Source organism: Balaenoptera borealis, assembly GCF_965194805.1.
Source record: "Balaenoptera borealis genome assembly, chromosome: 7".
Lineage (NCBI taxonomy): Eukaryota > Metazoa > Chordata > Mammalia > Artiodactyla > Balaenopteridae > Balaenoptera > Balaenoptera borealis.
In genome coordinates this window covers 105,261,667-105,286,047 of record NC_138864.1, presented here as the reverse complement: position 1 = coordinate 105,286,047, position 24,381 = coordinate 105,261,667, and the positions used below count along the sequence as shown (strand labels likewise).

Sequence of the window (24,381 nt, the reverse complement as noted above, 5' to 3'; positions counted from 1 at the left end):
GGATGTCAAGAAATTCAATCACTGTCATATTTTGGGCCTGTACGTCAGTTTCCAGTGCTATGGAGGTGTTTGCTGTAGAGACGCTCAGTCCCCATGGGCTATTTAAAGGTGGTGACTCCATTCCTCCCATGGCAAGAATAGGAAAGGGGCTTCTTTGATGAGGTTTCTGGGTTCCTGGGCACTGGGAGGGAGCAAAATGAAGATCTCCATCATTCTGAGTCCCAAAGGAAGCACCTCTCTCTCCATTTCCATTTCCAATTCCTCCTCTTCAAACCTTGCGTGATCCTCTTTCTCTAGATAATTCAGCTGTACAGTCTCTGTAAACGAAGGCTTCTGAAAACAAGACGTGTTTATTCTCTAGGGCATACAGGCTTGATTGCTCTTGGGGAGGGCACAAAAGGGAAAAAAAGGAAAAAAATTTTTTTCATGGGTCTTCTGAAACAACAATAATTAGATTAAAAAAGTCTTAATAAATTATCATGCTGCATATGAATACTATGGGAAACTTATTGACAACAAGGTACATTGCATCTTATATTTGACATTCAATCATGCAGGCTTCGTCAAATTTTTATTCTTCCAAAACTCATCTGTTATTTGCAAATAAGTAAGAAACATATTTAAAAACCTCTTACTGACTCAACACTGCAGTGATGTATTCACTGGTCTATAGATTTGCAAGGACACTAAAAATAAACTTCGTGCTAAAATTTGATGCAGAGAATTGAAACATAATACTTTTAAATATAATTTTTGAGTAGTTGGATACTTTTGAAAAGAAATGTCTACCTATAAGGAGATGTTGTTCACCTTAGGGGAAGGGAACATCAGGTTCAAGGCACCACCTTCTTCATCAAGTGAACCTAGAGAGAGCTTGTATATCTACCCATGATGACAACATCCAGATCTACCAAAATCATCCTTGCAATTAATGCATTTAAATCCCTTTGAGCATGATATGGAAAAATTTCAAAAGAAGATACAGGGCTCCTGAGTACACATTCAATGCTTTAGACTAGAGCAATACTTCTCCAACTTTATTGTTGGAGAACTACCTGGAGATCTTGTTAAAATACAGATTCTCATTCAGTATGTCTGGGGTGGGGCCTGAGGTTCTGCATTTCTGAGAAGCTCCCAGGTGATGCTAATGCTGTGGGTTTGTTGACAATGCTGAGCAGCAAGGTTGTAGAGACTCCAGTTTCTGTAGTCAATGCTGATAAATTGACTTTTTTGCAATGTGAATATATATTTTATACCAAATCACATGGATATTTTTTTTCCTTTCAAGGCATTTTGTACCTAAATTTAATTTTTGAAAATATCTTCGTTTATGGTGGCTAACCTGACCAATGAAAGATATAAGAAAGATGAGGCCCAGACAAGGTAGACCAAAGTCATGCATTGTGTGCTGTAGATGGAACACACTCAATGCTGTATAGACATAAACTGTTACAATAAAGTATGTAGTAGTCACATACATTTGGAGCCACGCTGATGGGCTTGCTGTATTTTGAGACCCTTGGTGCACCAGTTGGCTTCCAGTTTATGCTGGGGGAGAGGTGGCAAGTTTTGGATGTGTGGTTTTCACATACCAGTTGGACACTCAAGAGGAGATTTCACATAAGTAGAACTTGGGTGTGGAACTCAGCAAAGAGATTTAGTCTGGATGTATAGATTTAGTCTGGAGGTATAGTTGGTGGGGTCCAAGCTCCAGCTGAACCATGAAATGTGACCCTGAGCGAGTTGTGTATGTGACCAGAAGAAGTAAAGACAGGGAACTATGGTTGCTTCCTGAGAAACTTGAGCACTCATGGAAGGCAAACCTACTGAAGAATAAACATTTAAAAATGGACTTGAGGTAGTGGAGGGCAGAGGTGCTTAAGAGACGAGTCGAGAGTCAGACTACCTAGATTTGAATCCTATTCTGCCATTCACAAATTATTCAGCCTCAGAAAAGTTACTTACTTCTTCAGATCTCAGTTTTCTCATCTGTAAAATGGGGACAGAACACATAGCACAGTTCTCGGCCAATACAACATGTTAAATAAATGTTGGCAAAACCAACCAAACACATGAACACACATACATGCACACATAGTGTTTCATGAGTTAGGTGTGCAGATGGGATCTGACACATAAAGGAGGTTTGTCAAGGACAGTAAGCTGGCCTTCTCAAAAAAAGATTGTGGATGGGGCAGAGATGGGCAGAAAGGCTAATCAGTCCATTTTGGGGAAACTTAATGTGATGCCCTTTGGATACTAGGATGATGAGATAATGTTTGTCAGAGGAACATGGGCTTGGCACATTCTCCAGTGTGGAGTGGAATAATGGAATCTGAGTCATTTACATTATTTCATCTACTTTTCCTCTTATCCAATGATGGCCATTTATGAAGTTGGCTATTTGCTTTTTGGACAAGGAGTGGGTTTTTTTTTCCTGTGAAAATGGAGCTCTAAATAAGACCTTTAATCTCATCTGTACCCTCTTGTAACATACAGAGTTCACCAGCTTAGACAACATAAAGGAAATGAAAATTTCCAGTGGTATTTAGTGTTCAGAATCAGTACCTGGAGGATGCCAGCTGGTGGATAAATAACCAGTTGGAGACCAGGATATCAATCAAGGTGGATAATCACTGAAAGTCCAAGAAATCATCAACTGAGAAACTTATTTGCACAGACAAATGTCCCTATCAACATTCTGCCTTATTTCTGGGATTCAAATCATGTATTATTGAGTGGCAAAATGCCAGTCTAAATGGAATATTTGCTAGCTTAAGTTTTATTGACTTCGATTCGTTGGTTATAATTGCTAACTTCTTATTCTTTAGTGTTTGAGTGCTGACATGCTTGGGGGGAAAGCTGAACCACAGTGGTGATTGCACAGCAAGGAAATCAGCAGAAGAGGAAAATTAAATGCTAGGTGATGGTTTGAAGTCAGCAGTGAGGGGACTGAGTGGGGGGAAGAGTTAAATTTTTAAGTGATTTAGCAAATGATGCTAAGAAAGTGCCATGCCATCATTTGGTTTTTCTAATGTAACAAATCATAATTGATCATTTTTTTTGTACTCATGTAAGAAAACCTCTTTACAGAAAATCTTCGCTGTCCTAAGCAACTCATTGCAAAATTCCCCTTCTCTTTTGTTTGAAAGAATACTTAGAGATAGATTTCACTTTGAAATCCCAAGCTGCTTGAAAACTTTGTTGAGAAGGCATCAGAGAAGCATCTTTTACTCTTGAATGCAGTGGAATCCTGGCAGCAGTGGTTAGAAATAGTGAAATCAGGGAGTGACTTCTCCTGGTCTCTCTGGGATGCTGGGTCACTGAACACAGTCTTTAGAGGTGGACAGATCCGTTTATTTCTCTTTCCTCCTCCTGAGAGGTGCCGAAAATGTGTATCATCTTGAAAGCAAAAAAAAAAAAAAAAAAAAAAAAGCTAGATTATTCTCCTGGGTCAGTTCTAACCTGCTTCTCATGTCTTTTGAAATACTATCCCAAAGCTTTCACTGTCTGAGTAAAAATGAAGAGAGAGTTTCTTTTTAGTTTTCAATCACCTTTTTTAAAACGCTTTAAAGGAAACAAATATTTGAGCTTATAAGTAATATTAAGTATACATTTATTTTTTCCTGGGTTCTTGTGTTAAAGTTGTTTCTCTTCTATGGGCTTAGTTTCTGCTGGATTCATTTATTCTTTCATCATCCACCTATCCATTTATTTGTTCATTCACTCCGGACCCCTACAAACCTCAGGATCTATGAGAACATGATGCAGTTGCCTGCTGATAATTACATAGTTATTTTCTTAAATAGTTCTGGTATGAGAACCCCAATTAGGCATACGCTAGTTAAAAATAGTATGTGTAAAAAGCGGGGGAGCAGTGGTCTTTGCTTTAATATTGTTCCGCCTTTAGCAAGTTTCTAAAATTAAGAACCTGTCAGTCGACTGCCCCTCCTCCTCACTTGTACACATTGGGTGGTTTACACATCTGAAGGAAGTCTGAAGTGAGAGGCAATCTGTGGCTGGTATTCCATTCCCTGTTCTCCCTCATTTTTCGTGTGTCAGCTTAATGTCACTTCTCAGGGAAGCCTGCCCAATGCCCACCCCCGCCCCTCAGGTGAGTTACTCTTAGCAGCCTGTGCTTCTTTTTCACAGCAGTCGTTACAAGTGCTGTTAAGTGTTTATTTGGGTGATTGTTTACTTAATGCCTATCTTTTCCATCTGACCATATGCTCTGTGAGGGTGGGGGGAACCATGTGTTGTTTATGGCCCAATCCCCAGAGCCTGTCATGGTGTCTGGCACATAGTGTGAGCTAATTTGTTGAATGAACTAATCAAAAAGTAACCATTAAAAAGACATTAAATTTAATTTAACCACTAATCAGAAAAAGTGTGCGTATTGAATTAACCCTTTTAATTTGTGTGTAATACTGCATATGGACTGGGTATCATTTCCTAGAAATCACAGCATACTGAAATGTGTGGAAATTAGAAAAAAATACGGTGTTCACTTTTTTTTATAAGGGAAAATTGAAGATCAGGAGAAACCATAAACTAGAGGAACTATAGAACTAGTTGGAATATTAAAGTCCCTTCCTTAAAAATTGTAAAAAAATGAAGGTTTTAAATTCAACTTGCTATTAGAAATTTTGAATGAATATATGCAAGGTAGTTAGGCTTAAAAACTCCCACACTGCTAGTGATTTGATAGATTATAACAACTCTTTCCCCTAGGAGCTGCTGTACTTTCTCATTGTAAAATGTAATTAGCAGATGTAAAAAAAGGTTTATTAATCTTATAGGATATAACTATGGTTGTTTATATGTAAATTCTTTCATGTTCACGGATTGCTTGTCTTTCATTTTAAATAAACAGGTTAGAAGTCAAATGTCATTACCAATTTGATTAAAATCATTACAATTCTTTTTTTTCTTTTTAAACAGGTCATTACTTATTTTATTTATCAAAAGATAATGCTAACTTAATTGGCCTAGTTTTAGGGTTGGAGTTTCCAATAGCCAAACCAAAATGTCTTAGTGTAGATGTTCTGCCAAAAGTATTTGAAAGCATCAAGCTATAAAAAGAAAAAAAGCAAAATAACATAGAAAACTGGATATCTGCACCACCATCCGTCGGTTTATTTAAAGTGTCTAATGATCAATGGTGAATGAGACTGGGGATGGGTAGCTTCTGCTCGCCCCTCCCGTTTACCTTCTCTCTTGCGCTGTCCGTTCACTCTCCTAGGAGGCAACTCTGTCCAGACAAGGTCAATAGGTTCTTTGGCCCCTTGGTTTCCAGTGGATTTGGTCAAAGGGAGAGCCAGCAGGAGGTCAGGGAGGGCAGAGTTTGGGATATAATTTCCTGGATCCCACCCTGTAGTGTCGCCAGGGGGTGACTGTGTCCCTCCCTCTGGCGGGGGTGGGCGGTCACTGCTTCTCTCAAATCATTTTTGTCCGTGACTCCTGGTTTCTGTAACTGCTCCTTCCTCTGGTTCTTAGGGCACAGGGCTGGCAACTGACCCCTTTTGACTCTACTTGACTATGGCTTTCCACTGCCACTCCCTCTATACTGCCCCTGCCTTGAAAATAGTCCCCTTATTAACTCCCCTGAGTTACCTGAATTCAAGAGTGCCCTTGAATTCAGGTAACTCAGGGAGGTTTTCTCCCCTGAGTTTTCTTCGCTTCCCAGACTCATACAATACCCTCAAACAAATGGTGATAAATGCACCCTTTTAAGACTCAGTAGAATACATCCAAGTGGATCATGTGAAACCAAGAGATGACATTGTAGTGTACCATATATGTCTACTTTCAGGCATACATGCATATGTACAAAAATGCATTATTCATATCTTGAAGAAAGTGTGCCTCCTATGACTTCGTGTTCTTCATATTTGCCTCTGAAATTTCAGATTCACCATCAGCAGCAAACCATCTTTGAATTATTTATCTACTAGTGAGAATGGATTGACCTTGTCTCATCCTTCTCTGGTTGGCTCTGTTATGGGTGCTGTGCATTTGTGAGAAGGAAGTTTCTGGTGAGAGGTAAGGTCTGTATCCTGGCTCATAATAGAATTACACTTATGACCTTAAGCGTACTAACCATCACTCTATACTTAGCTGTGTTAGCTGACCACAGGCCCTTTCACTGTGCGTGTATAATTAGATTTTGCTTTCTCTGGATGAGCCGATGTTGCGGAGAAGGATAGCATTACGGTACAAGGAAATCATTCTCTCTCCCTTTTCTTTTGCTAGCCCCCACAGTGCATCAAAACACAAAAACTTGGGTCCTTCTCTGAATCAGTGGTGGGAATTCAACTGAGAAGAGAGTCATGGACTAATTTCACATTTGGCATTAACTTGTACAAACAGGAAACTTACTCTCTGTCCATTGTGTGGATTTCTTTGAGCAGGTCCTGGTTTGGGAGGGGAATAGTACTTCAGAAACAAATTCAGGATAGTCGTCACTCTTATTATTACTTCACGCTTTGGCTCCATGTTCCTTTCTCCTTTTCCCTCTCCTCATTCCATTTTCATGAAGCTGAGAGGAGCATGAAAGCTCAGGGTAGTGTGAGGAGGGGAAGGTCAGTGCTGAACATTGACTTCTAGCCCCAACTCCTCATTTTTATACAATTTCTAATTAAATACTCACGTTTGGCCGCAAGCAACTAGTAGTTTTAATACCAGAGAGCAGTCAAATCTGAAAAGACAGAGTTAATGGCTGTAATCATTATGCTTTTCTGGACCTGGTTCTGCAGTGACAACAAATCCATCCCAAGACCAGGTGGCAGGAAGCTATCATAGCGATGGCTGCTGTTGCTAAGGCCAGCATCACTGAAGAAGTGCTCAGACAAGCACTACCCCCTGAGGAAGAGCATGGCTTCAAGCTGATCTTTCACTGGAGAAAACCAATGATGCTATTGAACGGCACCAAGAACCCAACCCACCAACCTCTTCTACCATTAAGGTCGACAATCAATGGGTGAGGTTGTTTGTAGAGATGAAAAAGCACAAAAACCTTTTTAGTAGGAATCGATGGTGAAGATGTGTGTGACTCAGGTCTTAAATTGTCTTCTGTCTGCAAATCTGTCCTCAGACGTGTGTGAGTTTCTTGCAGGAAGGCTTACATTTCCTATGATCCTCGGGCTTCCTCTGAGCTGTGCTTTAGGGCTCATTGCTTGTCAGGGGTGTCTTGGCTTCCTATGGGATCCTTGGCAAACCAGAAACTAGGGAAAATGGACATGGGATTCATGTCATTTTAAGCAGACGTGGAAAGTTTCAAACTTAACATAGTATTTTAATGTGCAAACAGTAGGGAACTTTAAAGAGGCACCTGGGGTGGAATTGTAATCTTCTCGGGCCATGAAAGAGTATTTAGGGTGGTAAAAGCCTCTCGGCCCCTTTGCATCTCAGTAACATCCCATCTCACCCTGTCAGTCATGTGGAGTTAGATTCAGTGACTTCAACAGGGAGAGACACAGTCTACCTGAGGAAGCTGTAAGCATTCTCAGCTCTGTCGAGAAAGTGTATGAAGCAATGGGCATGAGGCTTGGGGAAGAAATAGGGCTTGGCTGGGCCAGGGAACACAAAGGAAGCCAGCCCACTCAGTCAGGTTAGCAAGGGGAAAAGAGGTCAGGTGCTGAATTGAAGGGTCCTGTGGAAAGAGTTTTAGGCTTTATTTTAAGAATACTGGGGAAATGACTGAAGGGCTTTCAGCAAGATTTTGATATTACCTGATTATTATTATTTTGTTTAAGATCAGTTTGGTTGCTGGTGTAGAATGGATTTGAGAGGGATAGGAATGGAAGCTGGGAGACCATCAGGTGGTTTCAGGAATCCAGATACCACAGTGGGTTGGACTAGGTTGGGGCATGCTGTTTTGTTCTACCATCCCTACGGCATGGCCTGAGATGACTAACTGAATGTTAGATTATATCTAAGTTCTGGCCGGTAGGAAAGGGGGAGGGGCATGAGAAAGGCCTGCTGTCTCCCTTTAAGGACACGTTTTCAGAAGTTACACTCACCGCTATACTAATGATCATAGATGCAAAGAAGGCTGGGAAATGTAGTTTTCTTCTAAGTGGCCAAGTCCTAGGTAAAAGTCTGGGGTTCTATCTGGAAGAAGTAGAAAACAGACACTGGAGGACAATAATATCTGCTAACTACTATTTAAAAAGAAAAAAAATATATATATATGTTTGTTTTTATCTTTAACAAAATAGCTAAGAAACTGTACATGAATTTCTTTTGAAATAGAACTAAGTTGAGATCTAAGTTAAACTTTTGGAATATATTAGAGTATGTCAGTCCAAGATTCACAGAATACCTAACTAATGTAGATCAAGTAATTAGTTTTATTAAGAGCTGGGCAAACACCAGATAAGTTCCCAGACACATGGCTGGATTGGAAAGGATCCAGCGTGGACTTGAGGCCAAAATGGTGCCTCCTACTCCTACATCACATCTCAAACTTGGGACCCACTTCTGCCTGCACAGAAGACTTGACGTCTCTTATTCAGCCAGTGGCATGGGCTTCATGCTCTCTCACACACCTGTTGTCAGTAGAATATGGAAAGCGGTGGGCTTCTGCCCCAAGAAAGGAGACCCTACCTGTTCTTCTTACCACACAGGGAAAAGAAATAAGCCTGGGCTGTGTGTGGGCAGGTCAGAGAATGAAGGCAGAGCATTATCCACTCTTGCCCAGTAAGCACAGAACTCTGACCTCTCGTTCAGTTTCCCCTCCCCTTTGGGAGAATAAATAAGAGGAGGAGGTCTAGGTAGGAAACATGCATTCTGGAACTCCCCAAGAGGGGTGAAGTTAAGGGTAGGAATCTCTTCTTTTATAGGCTGAAGTGAAAATATAGTGGGAGAAGGAGGGGTTTTTTTTTCTAACCAAAACAATTATCAGAAAAGTGGAAGCTCAAGCAATTTTTAAAGCAGGGTATGGTGATGGGTATCTTGAGTCGTGCAATTGATTGCCTCAGATATGCTTTATTTGGGTAATGGAAATTGGCCGTATTTTAAGTACACATCATATTCTTATGAAACCTCAGCACAAGGAAAAGAAGAAATGGAAAAAAAAGCAAAATGACAGGTGTTTTCAAATGGTGCAATTTGATGCCTTAAGGCACTGAATCAAGAAAGGGAAGGAAAACATCCTGTAAGGACAGTGATGGAGGAGGCTTGGGAGGGAAAGTGGATGGAGAAGGGCTAGGAGGTTAGGGCAGGGCTGAGGGTGAGGAGGCAGGGCAGTGGATGTCCCTTCTACAGAGACCTGGAAGAGTGGCTGGACTGGTGGGGTTCCGGCACACTCACGGGATAATGGAAGAGAGGTTAGTAAAAGGACCATTTATAAGGCGTGGGCACAGTTAAAGTCCCAAACCCGACATGGGGAGAACTCAGGAACTAGCAACCGTGGGAAGACCTGAAGGCCAAGGGCAGTGACTCATCATGGGAACCTGGTTAGCGCCTCAGCCGCAGATGAGGACTCAGGTAGAGAAACACGGAGTGAGGGCTGCGGCAGGGGAAGGAGATGGGGGCTTCACTACTCCCTTCTGTCTTCTCCTGCCCTCACATCTTCTGTAGGTGCCTCCCACTGGCCAAATTCAACTGAAAGCCTGAAGTGAGGGAGCCCAGGTGAGACAGTCACAGAGCAACCTCCTAGGACATACAGCAGGATGGAGAAGATCGAGAGGGACAAATGGAGAAAAGCCCACATGATATTTTGGTGGAATGTAGGGTAGGGGGTCATGGGGAAGAGGCTGTATCAAATTTCCTGCCACAATTTGAGTAATTAATTGCCTCCAAACATTCATTGAGCACTTGCTCTATTAGGTGCTGGTGACACCAAATAAATCAACAGAGACTTTGTCCCTGAGGGGCTCCTAAGCCAGCACACAATTGTGGTTATAATGGCAGATGATGGAGGCTGCGGGACAAGGGGCAACTAAAGACAGCTCTGCCTGAGAGTGTTAGTGAAAGCTTCCCAGGGAGGAGGGGATGGATGGATGGATGGATGGATTGATTGAAGTACAGTTTATTTACAATGTTGTGCTAGTTTCAGGTGTACAGCAAAGTGATTCAGTTATACATATATGTATCTATTCTTTTTCAGATTCTTTTCCCTTATAGGTTATTACAAAACATACAGTATATAGTTCCCTGTGCTATACAGTAGGTCCTTGTTGGTTATCTGTTTTATATATAATAGTGTGTATATGTTAATCCCAAACTTTTGAGCTGTATATTGCATTTGTGCAGAAGCTCACCAGGTGGAGGAGAGGAGTCTCTCTACACAGAGAACAGCATGGGCAGGGATGCAAGGTGCCATCAGGGTATGACAGCAAAGGCCTGAAGTTGGGAAGGAGGATGGGACAGAATCCGACACCGGGGCTTCAGGAGCCAGACTGAAGAGTTGGGATATTATCCTTTGAATGGGCAAGTGGGACTTAACAGAGGCTTATAAAGGATGTGACATCTCACAAAGGATAAGCTGATGCAGAATGCATTCCTTAACACCTCTTTCTTGGTACACTCTCCTTTTCCCTCTCATTTCCCTCTTTACTTCTATGCCCCATCCACTACATTTTTTTTTTATTGTTGTTTTTGTTTCTGGTAGCTGAAACCTCCAGGGTGAAGGGATTAGTTAGGATGGATTCAGTGTAGGGAAAAGAAAAAGAAACATTCCAGGTTTAAAAAAAATTCCCATTTTAGTTGCCAGTAGGGGTTTAATTTGAGGGTAGTGGAAATATTGGGGATGCCAACACAGAAATTAAAATACTTAATGAGCCAATGCTTAGTGGTCGACCACAATAAACTAAAAATGAGATGCGACTCCATGGCAATTTGAAAAGTCTTGAAATATGATCAGTATACCCGGGCATCTATTATTGTAGGCTGAGACATAGCAAGAACTGAACAAATGAAAATACAAACACATACTCTCACATTACTTTTCCACACGTTGATCCGCAAAGAGAAAACTCTCCAAGACTTTGCGGATAAAGTCCTTTACCTAATTATTCAAACCATCACTTCTTATCTGCACTTTTATTTTATATACACTTTACACCTGTTTAATTAATCCTACACATGATGCTGACTGCTAATTAAACAGCCCTGAAAGTGACTGACTGAAGGTAGTCATTTGAGATAATTAGTTTTGGTTTCAAACACTAAATTTTCACACTTTGTGCTCATTTTTAGAAAAGGGTGGCTCATTATGATAGGCAGGGTGGGGGCTGCGTAGGGCATTTTACTGCTGAACTCTGAGCAGCTGAGGAAGTGGGAGGATTATTATACATCCAAATAGGACAAGGAAATGGTATAGTACCGTGGAATTTGCTATAGAAGGCTCCCCATCCCCTCCTACACACACACACACACACACACACACACACACACACACACACACACACACACACACACACACAGAACCCCTTCCAAAATGAAGGTCAGGCTCATGGATCTTTTTCATTAGAACATAGAAATGTACATGCTCTTGATCTTTGGGAAAGTTTTACCTAGTAAAGGGTAGACCTCACCGAATCATCCATTATCTCTTTCCCAGGTCCTCTAGAAGCAAGCAAGAAAAGGTAAAAAAATCCAAGATTTGGTGTGTGGTTAGAGATTTGGACGGGTGTCCTTGCTAAGTAGTTATGTGCTACAAAGACACAAAGCCTAATCAAGGGGACAGTCTATCAAGAGATGGCTGGTGTATCTGGCAGAGAAAGCAAAAGGGCAAAAAGGAGGCAGGTCAAGACTAGTTTTCATGATCCCACAATGTTAACAGGCAAGTTATTTTGGTCCTACCAGAAGAATTAGGTGTGAAATAGGCTAAATCATTTTTTGTAGGCAATATAGATATGACACAGGTTACACAGAAGCGGAACAAATCCTGCAGCACCCTGGAGAGCTCCAAGCACATTCTTTTACTTCTCTTCCCGGGGCAAGGAGGCTTTTATATCTTAGGATGTTCAATGTCACTTCACTGGCTACCAATACGGAGTAGGACTCTCTAGACCTAAGAAAGGTTTGGATACAGATGTTGAGGGTTTATAAAGGTGTCAAGAGGAGAGTCAAAACCTCCTTGTGGCTTGGGAATCATCTGGCCAGGGAATGGTGGGTGATGGTTGGATCCCAGAGTGTGTAGCCCTGTGTGGGAAGATGGAACGGCAGCTTCTTTGACATCAGAGCACTGACATTAGCTGCAGGATCTGATGGAGAGCAGAATTAATGGTTTTATGTACAAGTCAAACCTGCATCTTCAACCAAGCAACCTGAGTTAGTGCATCGTGGAATCATTTTGACCTCTGAACTTTCACACCACAGCAAGGCAGCTGAGGAGTAATGAGATGCACATCTCTTAAACTCCAGGTTCCACAATATTATTGCCCACTTTTTAGTTGTTTTCATTCATCTCACAGGAACCTCAAAAGAAACAAATCAAAAATTGAGCTCATCATTTTTGTCTTCCAAATCTCCTCTTGTTCTTCTATCTTGGTACATAGCAAACATCGTCTACTCAGATACCAAAGCCATAGAACTGAGAGTCATTACACATTTTTCTTACACCTTTCCTTGTCTTTTAGATACTTACAGGTTCTACACCCTTCCTTTTTTCCACCTGCCACTGCCTTATTTCAGTTTTTATACTTTCTTACATAGATTTCTGTAGTAGTTTTCTAACTGGTTGTCCTGCATCTAGTGTGGTTTCCCTTTAATTCAGTTTATCTCTAAGCATAGTGTGGGTCCACCTGCATCAGATTCTTCTGGAGGGCATATTAAAATGCAGATTCCTAGACCTCTAGACATACTAAGTCAGAACCTTTGGGAATGGGGCTGCCCAGGTGGACACTGAAATTTGAGGGTTGCTACTCTCCCCACTGCGGCCAATGTGATCTTTCTAAAACAAAAATTTGATTATGCCATTCCCTTGGTTACAATCATGCTGTGCTTCCCCATGGCCTTGGTAATAAAATCCACACTCCTTGTCATACCTGACTAGCCCTTCATCCTCTGGTTTCTGTCTAGCTTTGCAATTTTACTTCCTGACATTCCTCCCTTAGTATTCTGCATTCCCAGCACGTGAAATGCTGCAATACCGTGCCCTTTCTTTCTTTTTTTTTGATGTGGACCATTTTTAAAGTCTTTATTGAATTTGTTACAATATTGCTTCTGTTTTATGTTTTGGTTTTTTGGCTGCAAGGCATGTGGGATCTTAGCTCTCCCACCAGGGATTGAACCCTCACCCCCTGCATTGGAAGGCAAAGTCTTAACCACTGGACTGCCAGAGAAGTCCCACCATACCCTTTCTTGACTCTGTGGCCTTGGACATGCAGTTTCGTGTGGCTGAAATGTCCTTCCCGGCCTATTTGCCAGATTTCCTGCATCTTCTGTGCTCTGTCTAGCCTGCATGTCCTTCTGCCATACTTCTTTAACATCCCTGTATTCTTCTATCCTAGCACTTTTCACTGGTAGAGTAAGAATCTTCACTTGTTTATACGAGTGAATATTGCATTTCAAACATTTTTAGGGGTAGATTTATGGCATGCAGTTAATTTGTTACTCAGCTTGAATTTATTTAGGAGAAATGACATGTGATCTCTAATTTTGAATATCTTCTAGCAATTCACCCTTTTTATGTCAGAAAATAGTCTCTTTTCCTAAAGCAATTATGGTATGGATTCCTGTTTTTCGATTTTATTTTTTTTTTTGAGGGTTGGAAGGCTGGAAAGATGTTATAATTAAAAGATACATGGTTAGCTATTCCCAAATCTTATTGTGGTATGTAGTGATTATATCAATAAGCAGTGGCTAGACTTGCAAAACTATATATTTAAAATACTTTACTGGGGCTTCCCTGGTGGCGCAGTGGTTGAGAATCTGCCTGCCAATGCAGGGGACACGGGTTCGAGCCCTGGTCTGGGAAGATCCCACATGTCGCGGAGCGACTAGGCCCGTGAGCCACAATTACTGAGCCTGCGCTTCTGGAGCCTGTGCTCCGCAACAAGAGAGGCCGCGATAGTGAGAGGCCCGCGCACCGCAATGAAGAGTGGCCCCCACTTGCCGCAACTAGAGAAAGCCCTCGCACAGAAATGAAGACCCAACACAGCCATAAATAAATAAATAAATAAATAAATAATTTAAAAAATACTTTACTAAAAATATAATCTTAAGACTGAAATGGTATCAAGTATAAAAATAGTCTCATGTTAAATTCTCTGTTCATTATTATGTAGCCTTTGTGTCCTAAAGCCAAAGATGATTTCAGAGGTGACTTTTTCTGAAGCACGTATGTACATTTCATGTTCATTTCTGCCTCATTTCCACACCCGAACTTATCATGTACAGAATAAAAAAGCAACACAAACAAAAAGCACAAATGCTTTGCTTTGGCTTCTGAAACAATGGGACCTGAACCAAAACTAAATTCTTTCTTACTGTTTAGAAATGTGCTTTGAAAGAAAGTGAGTCCACAGACCCTTATAAAATACTTTCTAATTAAATTGGTGGTCATGAAACCATATTTTGGCTGCAGGCTGATCTGTCTAGGTTTCTGGTATAGCTTTGGCTATTTAGTCTCTTGTGTGACAATCCATCATTTGACAGCATTCCTCATGGGTTGAAATGACCTGTCATTTGTTTCGCAGATACCTCAAATCAGCTATGCATCCACAGCCCCAGAGCTAAGTGATAACACCAGGTATGACTTCTTCTCTCGGGTGGTCCCCCCTGACTCCTACCAAGCGCAAGCCATGGTGGACATTGTGACGGCACTGGGGTGGAATTATGTGTCAACCCTGGCTTCTGAGGGCAACTACGGAGAGAGCGGTGTGGAGGCCTTCACTCAGATCTCGCGGGAGATTGGTAAGCGAATATTTATCAGATGATTGCATTTGGAGGTGACAGGTTGCAGGAGTCGGAGCACCCCCAAGAGCTCTCTGATCTGTAAGGGATAATTAGAGCTCCTAGAGATACATGACCCAGGCTGTCCACTCTAGGGGGAAGCTGGGTTTATTATAAATGATTTTGTTGTTCTTGGTCTATCAAGGTGACACTTTGGTGCTAATTTAGGTATTAGAGCTCCTGACTCAGGCGAACATTTTTTAAAGCTGTCTGTTTTGACGAGGGAGTTTGCTGGCACATTAGAGCCACTGTAAATTTGAATAAATGACATACTATTTGATTGTTCTAGATGGAGGTTTGCATTAGCAAGTCATTACATTTTTTTAAAAAGGCAGTGGAATTTAACATCCAACACTAGAGGGAATTAAGACTGGTAATCATCTTAAAACAATACTGAAGTAGCCCCCAAGGCTATACATAAACGATATTCTTATTCTCATATTTCACTTTTTGAATTTTTATTCTTACCTCAAACTCTGAAGCTTACAGAGGGATTAAGGGCAAGATGTGAAAACTTGGTTAAAACAGGGTGCTTGTGAACTCCGTCCCGGGTTTTTTCAAGGTTCTCATCTAAATCTCTGTAGGCATTTTACTACATGTATATTTAGCCATGAGGCTTACACTACGTGGAAAAACCAGGAAACAAAAACAACTTAGGGCATAAATGTTATTGCTGACTGGTCAACAATATAACTTTGTGGATGAAAGGAGACATGTTACCATTACTTAACAAATGCTATTGTTCTTACTAAGAATTACTGAATAAAATTTGCATACTTTTCTATAAAAGTAATAACAATTTTTTGTCAAAAATTTAAAGTGCCCTTTAGCTGTTTTTGAGTAATTTTGAACTTGCAGGAAATTATATTGATAATTTATTGTTTTTCTTAGAAGCTTCAATTCAGGAAAAAACCATGGGAGTGATTTGGGCTTATTCCCTAGTTAGCAAAGACAAAGTTACTGGAATAAGGTTTTCTCTTGAAACACTTGAAGATGCCTGCGATCTGTTCTTCTGCATATAACAGAACATGGAAACTTATTATACATAATATTTGGTGTGTTTAACATTTGTTCCAGTGCTATGCTGTTACAGAAAATGTAGAAAAGACCTGGTTTTGTTGGAAAGATTGGCTTAATTTATTTAAGGGACAACTATTCATTCCTGTTGTAAATATCCATGATGCCATAATCTGTGCTGTTTGGAATTTTAAATTATATCACCACTGCTATAAAGATGATTCAAAACATTCAATTGAACTTTAAATGATGGTAAATTACATTACCTTCTTGGAAAAGAATCCCAAGTTTATCCTTAGGAGAAATGCCCACTCAAATGAAAACAATAGCTTCTGAAAGCAGGGTTAATGCATTATTTAAGCAGCTGATGTCGGTTCTCACCAAAGTGGTAATTCAACGACAGAAGGAAACTAATAGAGTATGTATTGAAATGAGAAGTTTTCTGCAGTGATCCTGTACATTCTCAACTATAGGGCACATTTTGTGTGCACGAAACAGATTACTGTGAAAAATTCAGTACAGGACATGATTTGCCAATTGTTGAAGCATCTGATAAAATGCATTGTTCTAAAAAAAAAAAATGCATTGTTCTAGAAGTTAAGTGAGATCGCAGTTTTACTCTTCTTACTAAAAAAGAAATATTTTGTTTTCACTTTTAAGGAGCATTGCTCTTCTTAGGTAACTGTCACCTAAAAGGATTCAGACAGTACCATTACTGCTGTCTCTATCTTAGTCATTAGTATGGGAGAAAATAATTTTAGTGCCTTGTGTAGAATGCTCCTGATAGAACAACCTGTTTCTTCTGTGTTGATCCTTTCAGTATTCTGTGACGTGATTGGCTGTCCATTCTATTTCAGTTCTCAGTTATCTGGGGAATGGAGGAGGGCTGGGTTGTTAATTAATATGCAGAATACTGAAAAGGCCAAATTAGTACCACACTAGAGTATGCCATGGAATATATTAAATATCAAAATCATCCCTCATTTTAATGACAAAGATTTTATCCAGAACAAAAATAGCTGAAATTGAAACCTTTTACATGACAATGATACTAATGGGAATGGCATAGGGTAGCAACTTAACCCATTCTGAAATGATCTGATGCCTCTAATGAAAATTCATTAGTTCTATAACATTTGCTCCTCTTACTATGACATTGATGACATCTCTGTCACTGTGTTACTAGTTTTTAAAAACCTTAGTCTCTTGACTGAGAAGGAGATGTATACATTCATTTTTTAGAGCGTCTGCCTATTAATGAAATTGTATATTTTCCCTACTCTTCCAAATTTTCCTGTACTCTGTTCAGAATTTCTCTCTTCGGCAACGTTGATTGCTAAGAAATTTCAGTGTAAATTGAGGCTTCCTATGTTTTGTCTCTGATTAATTCTGACAGATCATAATGGAATGATAGTGAAAGGAAAATCTGTTTAGTGATACAATGCCTGTACGGTTTGATTAGAACGTTTTTCATTTTAACGAAATCTGAGACTTGGGGAAGTGTCCTTCGTGAGTCTTGGAGAACGAAGTTTATGAGTGAATGATGGTCATGAACACAGAGGCCAGTGATGTCTCTTCTCTAGTCAGGATCCTTCTCAGGAAGAGAGGGACAGGAATTATTTGATAAAATAAGACAAATAACCCCTTGATATCCTAGCTGTTATAATCTCAGCCCCTTGACTATAGCATTTTTATTGGAGAAGTCAAAAGACAAATATTTGGGATCAACAAATAGCACAATTTGACTGGATCATTGTTTGTGTAGTGAGGTATGGAAGACAAAACTGGAAGGCTTTGTGACAAGCACACATAGGTGAGTACTTTACCTCATAGGATAGTAATTTTATCCTTTATTTTCTAGACAATGGAGGAAACTACCGAGAAGAGAGGGGTCTACTAGGATATGTATTTAAGACTTTGCTAATGAGAAGTGAAAGATGGGGAGACCAGCTGAGAGGCCTCTGTAGTATCAGTCTTAGGCTCACATGGGGTAGTGGTAATAGAAGTGGAAGAGGGAACAGACTTGAGAGGCACTTGGAGGTGGAGTCTCTGGAACTTAGCAATTGATTGGAATTAGAGCTCGAAGGTAAGAAAAAAATTAAGCTTGAAATTCTGAACCTGGGCAATTGGGAAAATGCAAGTGCCATGAATAGAAAAGAGAGAGTGAAATGGAAAGGTTGGTTTGGGGTGGGAAGCATAGTTTAGTTATGAACCCAATAAACTGAGAGTACTGGTACATACCTTTGTGGAGAAGAGCAGCAAAGAATATTGATCTAAAGCCAAGGCAGGAATTGAGCTATAGATCTGAAGCTCATTCAAATTGATAATTGAGGTGGGAAGGGTAATTGCTGAGGTAGAACATGTAGTAGAGTGTGAATTAAAGGGGGTGGAGGATATACTCTTGGAGATACCTTTGTGGAGAAGAGGAGCAAAGAACATTGATCTAAAGCCAGGGCAGGAATTGAGCTATAGATCTGAAGCTCATTCAAATTGATAATTGAGGTGGGAAGGGTAATTGCTGAGGTAGAACATGTAGTAGAGTGTGCATTAAAGGGGGTGAAGGATACACTCTTCGGGAGAAGCTTTACATAAAGGTATGGGATGACAAGCATTGGTGAGGATGTAAAGGAAAGGGAACCCTTGCACACAGTTGATAGGAGTGTAAATTGGTACAGTCATTATGGAAGATAATATGGAGTTTCCTCAAAAATTAAAAATAGAACTACCACATGATCCAGTGATTCCACTTCTAAGTGTATGTCCAAAGAAAATGAAATCAATATCTTGAAGAGATATCTACACTCTTGTGTTCATTGTAGCATTATTTACAATAACCAAGATATGGAAACAAACTGAGTGTCTGTTGATGGATGAATGGATAAAGAAAATATATGTAAAATGGGATATTATTTAGCCTTAAAAAAGAAGGAAATCCTGCCACTTGTGACAACATGGATGAACCTGGAGGACATTATGCTAAGTGAAATAAGCCAGACACAGAAAGATAAATACTGCATGCTGTCACTTATATGTGCTCTCACTTATAGGTAGAATTTTAAAAAGTCAAACTCATGAAAGCAGAGTGTAGAATGGTGGTTGCTAGGAGCTGGTGGGGGCTGGTAGGAGAAATGGGAAGACGTCAGCCAAAGGAAATAAACTTTCAGTTAAACAGGATGAATAAATTCTGAAGATCTAATGTACAGAATGGTAACTATAGTTAGTAATACTGTATTGTATACTTGAAATTTGCTAAAAGTTGATCTCAAGTGTTCTCACTACACACACACACACACAAAACTATGTGAGGTGATGGAGATGTTAATTAGCTTGATTGTGGGTAATTATTTCACAGTGTATACATATATCAGAACATCATGCTGTACACCTTAAATATATACAAGTTTTATTTGTCAATTATACCTCAAAAAAGCTGGAAAAATAAAATTAGTATAAATGAAAAAAAGTGAAGACTTGGGAATAATGGGCTAGATTTAGTAAAGGAAAGCTAAGAATAGGGCAGAGTGTTCTCTTTTCTCTTCTCTTGATGGGTTTGTGGCCATGGGAGGGCTCTCAGTCTTCTTTGAAGTTTTCCAGGATAGGCGATGGTAGGAGTTCTTGAGGAAAAAGTCAAGGTTATTGAGCAGATATTCATAAGAGAACAGGAACTTTGCCAGAGGGCACAGCTGAAAGTGTGTGGTACAGTGGCAGAGAATCAAGGAATGTCCTTGAGAGGGGTTGTATTAGGGCTGCCATAACAAAACACCACGAACTGGGTGGCTAAAAGCAACAGAAACATACTGTCTCACAGTTCTGGAGGCTAGAAATCTGAAATCAAGGTGTCGTCAGAGCCATGCTGATTCTGAAACCTATAGGGGAGAATCCTTTCCTGCCTCGGTAGCTTCTGGTATTTGCTGGTGATCATTTGTGTTCATTAGTTTCATCCATCAATCCAGTCTCTGCGTCCATCATCACATTGCTGTCTTTTCCCTTCTTGTTTCTGTCTCTGTCTTCTCTTCTTATAAGGATGCCAGTCATATTGGATTAAAGGCCCCACCCTACTCCAGTATGACCTCATCTTAGCTAGTTATATCTGCAATAACCCTATTTCCAAATGAGGTCACATTCTGAGGTACTTGCTGTATCTTTTGGGGAGACACAATTTAATACCCATAACAGGGGGTGGTAGTGATGAAGGGTGTACTTAGGGAGATAACTCCCAGTGACAGGGATAGGAGGTAGGCCAGGAGGACAAACAGTTAGCAATAAAGATGAGGGGGGTGCTCCGTAGACAGAATTTGGTAACGGAGCAGACCATAATATAACCAGCTCAAAAGTTCCTTTTGAAGTGCTACAGAATTTTACTCTCCCAGTCTTGACTACTTGGGTAGATGAGGCGACCTAATGGATAACTCAGAGTTCCAGACGGGGGTGGGTGGTGGGATCCTTGTGTCTGGCTTTCCCAGGATTCTAAGTAGTCAGGAGCCTCCTAGTAGGATCACAGTGGGCACTCCCTCTACAGTGGTGTACCGGCTCTTCAGCCTCCCTGCTTTGTGTAATTCCAAGCTAATGTTCTTTTCAATGACACCTGGGAAATTTTGGACATCTAGAGTCTTTTCTGGCCTAATTTATTTTTATTTCCCCCTCTGGTCTCTTTTGACTTGAGGGAAGGGAATAGCTTAGTCGCTGCTGGTGGTGAAGACTTCTCCATCACCTGTGTTACACATCCCCAGTTGTTAGGACCACAGTCCTCTATGTCTGTCTTGTTTTAATGATTTGATATGAAGTTTTCATTGATATTGTAATAAGAAGGTTAATAATACATACCCATGCTTTTCTATCATCAGCTCTGGAACTTGTAGCTTGTGACTCAATAAATGACTTCCTTGAGGCTTTAGACAGGTTCTTTCCCTTCTTTGTCTTACCTTATTATATTATTTTAAAAAGAAGACAGGATAATAAATGTTAATGCTGCCATGATCATTCTAAGGGGCAAGGAAGCTAAAGCTTTATCTTTGAAGATAAAAGGAATCTGTGATAGCATTCTATCTTTTCACTGTGGATTTGCACAGTATGGCAACACACCTCCTTTAATCAGTCATCGTGTTTATGAATGGTTTATTGAAGATGACAGGCCTGCGAGTCGTCATCCCACACATTACAGGGGGCAGAACAGACCTGATTCTGTCAAATCTACCATACGTGACTTTTTTTTCTTCTAATTTGCAAATGCTGGAAGCTTCTGACTATTGTCTGACGTGTTCAGCATCTTAAAATCTCAGACTTGGAAGGGATCACAGAGGTCGTTGGATTGGCACAATCTGTTTGAAATGTTAATGCAATAAATCAATTTAATTAATTCATTTTTGTGTATATAAAATGACCGACACTTGCCAAAACATTTGATAGTAATTTATTTTCGGTGTGGGTCAAGAAATAAAGTAAGGGAAATTTCATTCCACCTCTACAATGGAAAAGTGCCCTCTGATCATTTTTTAAGCTATCTCAGTACAGTTTTAAAATAAAGCATTTTTTCCTCTTGGGTTATAAACAAGAATCAAGTTTCTATTAACTGCAACGGATTTGCTTCAAGATTAAAACAAAGTATTTTCAATGAGAGAAAGAAAAAAAGTACGTAAAGAGCAGCTTTTTCCCATAGATGTTCATTGCTTTGGAAAAATGACTTCCAGCAGGCAAAAATCAATTTGACAAAAGTATTAATGTTGTAAAATACTATGAATGAAAGGAAACATTTTAATTCAATTGAAATTTTTACTTTATATTCCCACAGCTGACTTCCATTGATAGCACCACATTTCAAGTTGCAAATCATATTTAATTAATATTAACACCAAGTAATTGGCAAGAATAACTTCAAAGGAGGGCTGAGGAAATTGCAAATTGGAACTGCAGGTGCAGCGATCCTGCAGAAGCTTTATAGGGATCCAAAGAAAGTGTATACGATTTTGATAATTACTGCAGAACTTGATCAAATAGAACGTCATTTCAAAGCCGTTCTTCATTCTGGCCTTGCTTAATATTTAGGGCTTAGGAACTGCTAAGTAGCAACAGCTGCTATTAATGTGAAATGGCAAATAGCATTCAATAGATGCTTTGAAACCTATGATTCTAGTGCCATAGTTAAGTATTTAGTAAACAATGGCAGTTTGATGCAGTGGAACCCACCTCGGAGTCCAAAACGTGTCTAAATCCCCCTTCTTCAATTATGAGACTTTGTCTGAAGATTAATTTCCTTGTCTATAAGATGGTGGCCCTCTGCTCAGGGATCATCACGTGCTAGAATACTTGTGAAATGTTCTTTATAAACTCTAAAGTGCTATTTGATATCAGGTATTACTAGTGAAAGGAATGGGGATAATACAGATATTTTTTTCCAGAATGTGTGGCAAAGCTGTAGATTATTATGAAGGTGGTGGATGTGCTGCCTGGTGTGTAGGATAAATAGCCAGAGAAGGCTTTGCTTGATTCATTAATTACCTTCAAACTTAGTCATATTCTGCCTGAAAGATCAGAGAGGAGATTTTGAGTGGCTCCTGACCACCTACCCTCTCCGTTCTCTTTACTCGTCCACCACAACTGCTGTGGTACATATTCTACCCTGTCTTAATCTTGTCACCCCTGGCTGTTGAATATTACTTATGGTGTCACCAACAGTTATGTTTGCTTGGGTCTGATTGTTCAGGTAGCACATTGTTCAGATATCAGGACAAGCTTGAGGGACCTTGCCTCATTCTTAGTGATGTGCTCTCACGAGTCCCTGAGCTTAACCCTGTGGAATCACTTGCCACTCTGATCATAATGCCAATTTCTCTATATACCTCTTCCTCCAGAATGTGTTTTTCTCAGTGGAAGGACACTCCCCTACCCCAGCACCCAGCAGAGTGCCTGGCATATGCCAGGTGCTTCATGAATTACTGTTGAATGGCCATTGTCACCAGATTCATGGCTGTGTTGGTGCTGTGAGCCTAGTGGTCAGCCTTCCTCAGGCTCTGGGAACCGGAGGGCAGAGATGGTCCCAACAATGGCTTATGCATTTTCTTTGCTAACACGTAACCTATATGGGAAGCTTTGGGTCTTCCACATTGTTGAGCCACTCAGAATTCAATTTTTTATTACTGGAAAATACCAAAGCCTGTAATCTATAGGTTCAGCCCACCCTGGATACCTCAGGCCAAACAGTGCTGGGGAGTGGCTAAGAGCTTCTTATCGGCTGGGTTTGACTTCCAGATCTGTCACAGCTTAGCTATAAGACCTTGGGTAAATTACTTACTCTTGTTGTTCCTCAATTTTCTTATCTGTACAATGGGGATAGCAATTGTATAAGAATCAAAAGAAATCACACAGAACGATGTGTAGCTCATGGTAAGTGGTCAACAACTGCCAACTCATATTGTGTTAGGCATCCTCGCTGATGGGTGATCCAGGAGCTGTCTTATTGCCTGGAACCTGTGCCCAGTTTGCTCAGTGAGCAAATAAGAAAGCAGAGTGAGGCCTACGTAAGAGCTCAAATAAAAGCAGCCAGTCCTCCTCATTCCTGAAACTTGCTTTGTACCTTCTAGCAGAGACCAAGCCTATTATTATTTTTTCTTAGCGTGACTAATATACTACATAGAATAGTGTTGGCACCTAGTTGAATGCATGAATTAATTAAATGCTAGTCAGTGTTGGCTCACCAAATATGCTTTCTCCTCTTCCTTTTGAGCCTTCTATATATTAACTGACTCAGCCATCGTCTACTGTGTACCCACCATGGATCAGGGCATACTTGTTCTAGGCTTTCAGGATCTAGAGATGAATCATGGCCTCTGCTTCCTAGCTGGTTACTGTGTATCAGAGGATACAGAGATGTAAACAAACACTTTCAAATGAATGTGATCATTGCCTTCACGGAGGCATCATTTAGAGGCATTGGCCAAGAACACAGTGCCCAAGAGAGGGCATCCTGCAGTTCATGTAACGAAAAGACCTGCCATGAGGCAGTGGAGGGTGACAGTTTATGGACCCCAAGCTCAAAGGGAGTACGCTGTGTGATGTGAGTGGAATGAATTTAGGTAAGTTCAACACAATTTCTTGAGAAAAAGAGACAAAAAATGCATGTAGAATATTATGCCAACTTTGTAATGTGTGTATTTGTGAAATAACTAATGTATGTAAAAAATATATATAGTTTTGACAATTCTTATTTCTTGATCTGTGGATGGCTACCCAGATGTGTCTGCTTATAGATAATCAGTGTCTGACTTGCTCTACAGCTTTAGCCCCTGTTCTCCCCGGTCACTCCCACCCAGCGTCACCGATGCCCTTGGCAGCAGTTTCAGTTTTGTTCAGTTCCTGAGTCTTAATCAGGGCCAGTAGTTTGTCCTACCCTCAGCTTACAAGTTTCTGGGCTCTGGAATGATTTTGCCAAGATGGACCCTGTACCTGGTGGTCCCAGGGTGAGCC

At 40.4% G+C, this 24,381-nt stretch overlaps 1 protein-coding gene across 2 annotated transcripts in view; it reads left to right on the top strand.

Moving 5' to 3' along the window:
• LOC309632456 (metabotropic glutamate receptor 8) overlaps positions 1–24,381 on the top strand; it is a 646,966-nt gene that overhangs the window by 134,759 nt on the left and 487,826 nt on the right. For both annotated transcript variants that reach the window (XM_082400086.1, XM_082400087.1), the window contains exon 2: positions 14,649–14,865. In XM_082400086.1, the coding sequence (XP_082256212.1) occupies positions 14,649–14,865 (217 nt within the window). The remainder of the gene's footprint in view (positions 1–14,648; positions 14,866–24,381) is intronic.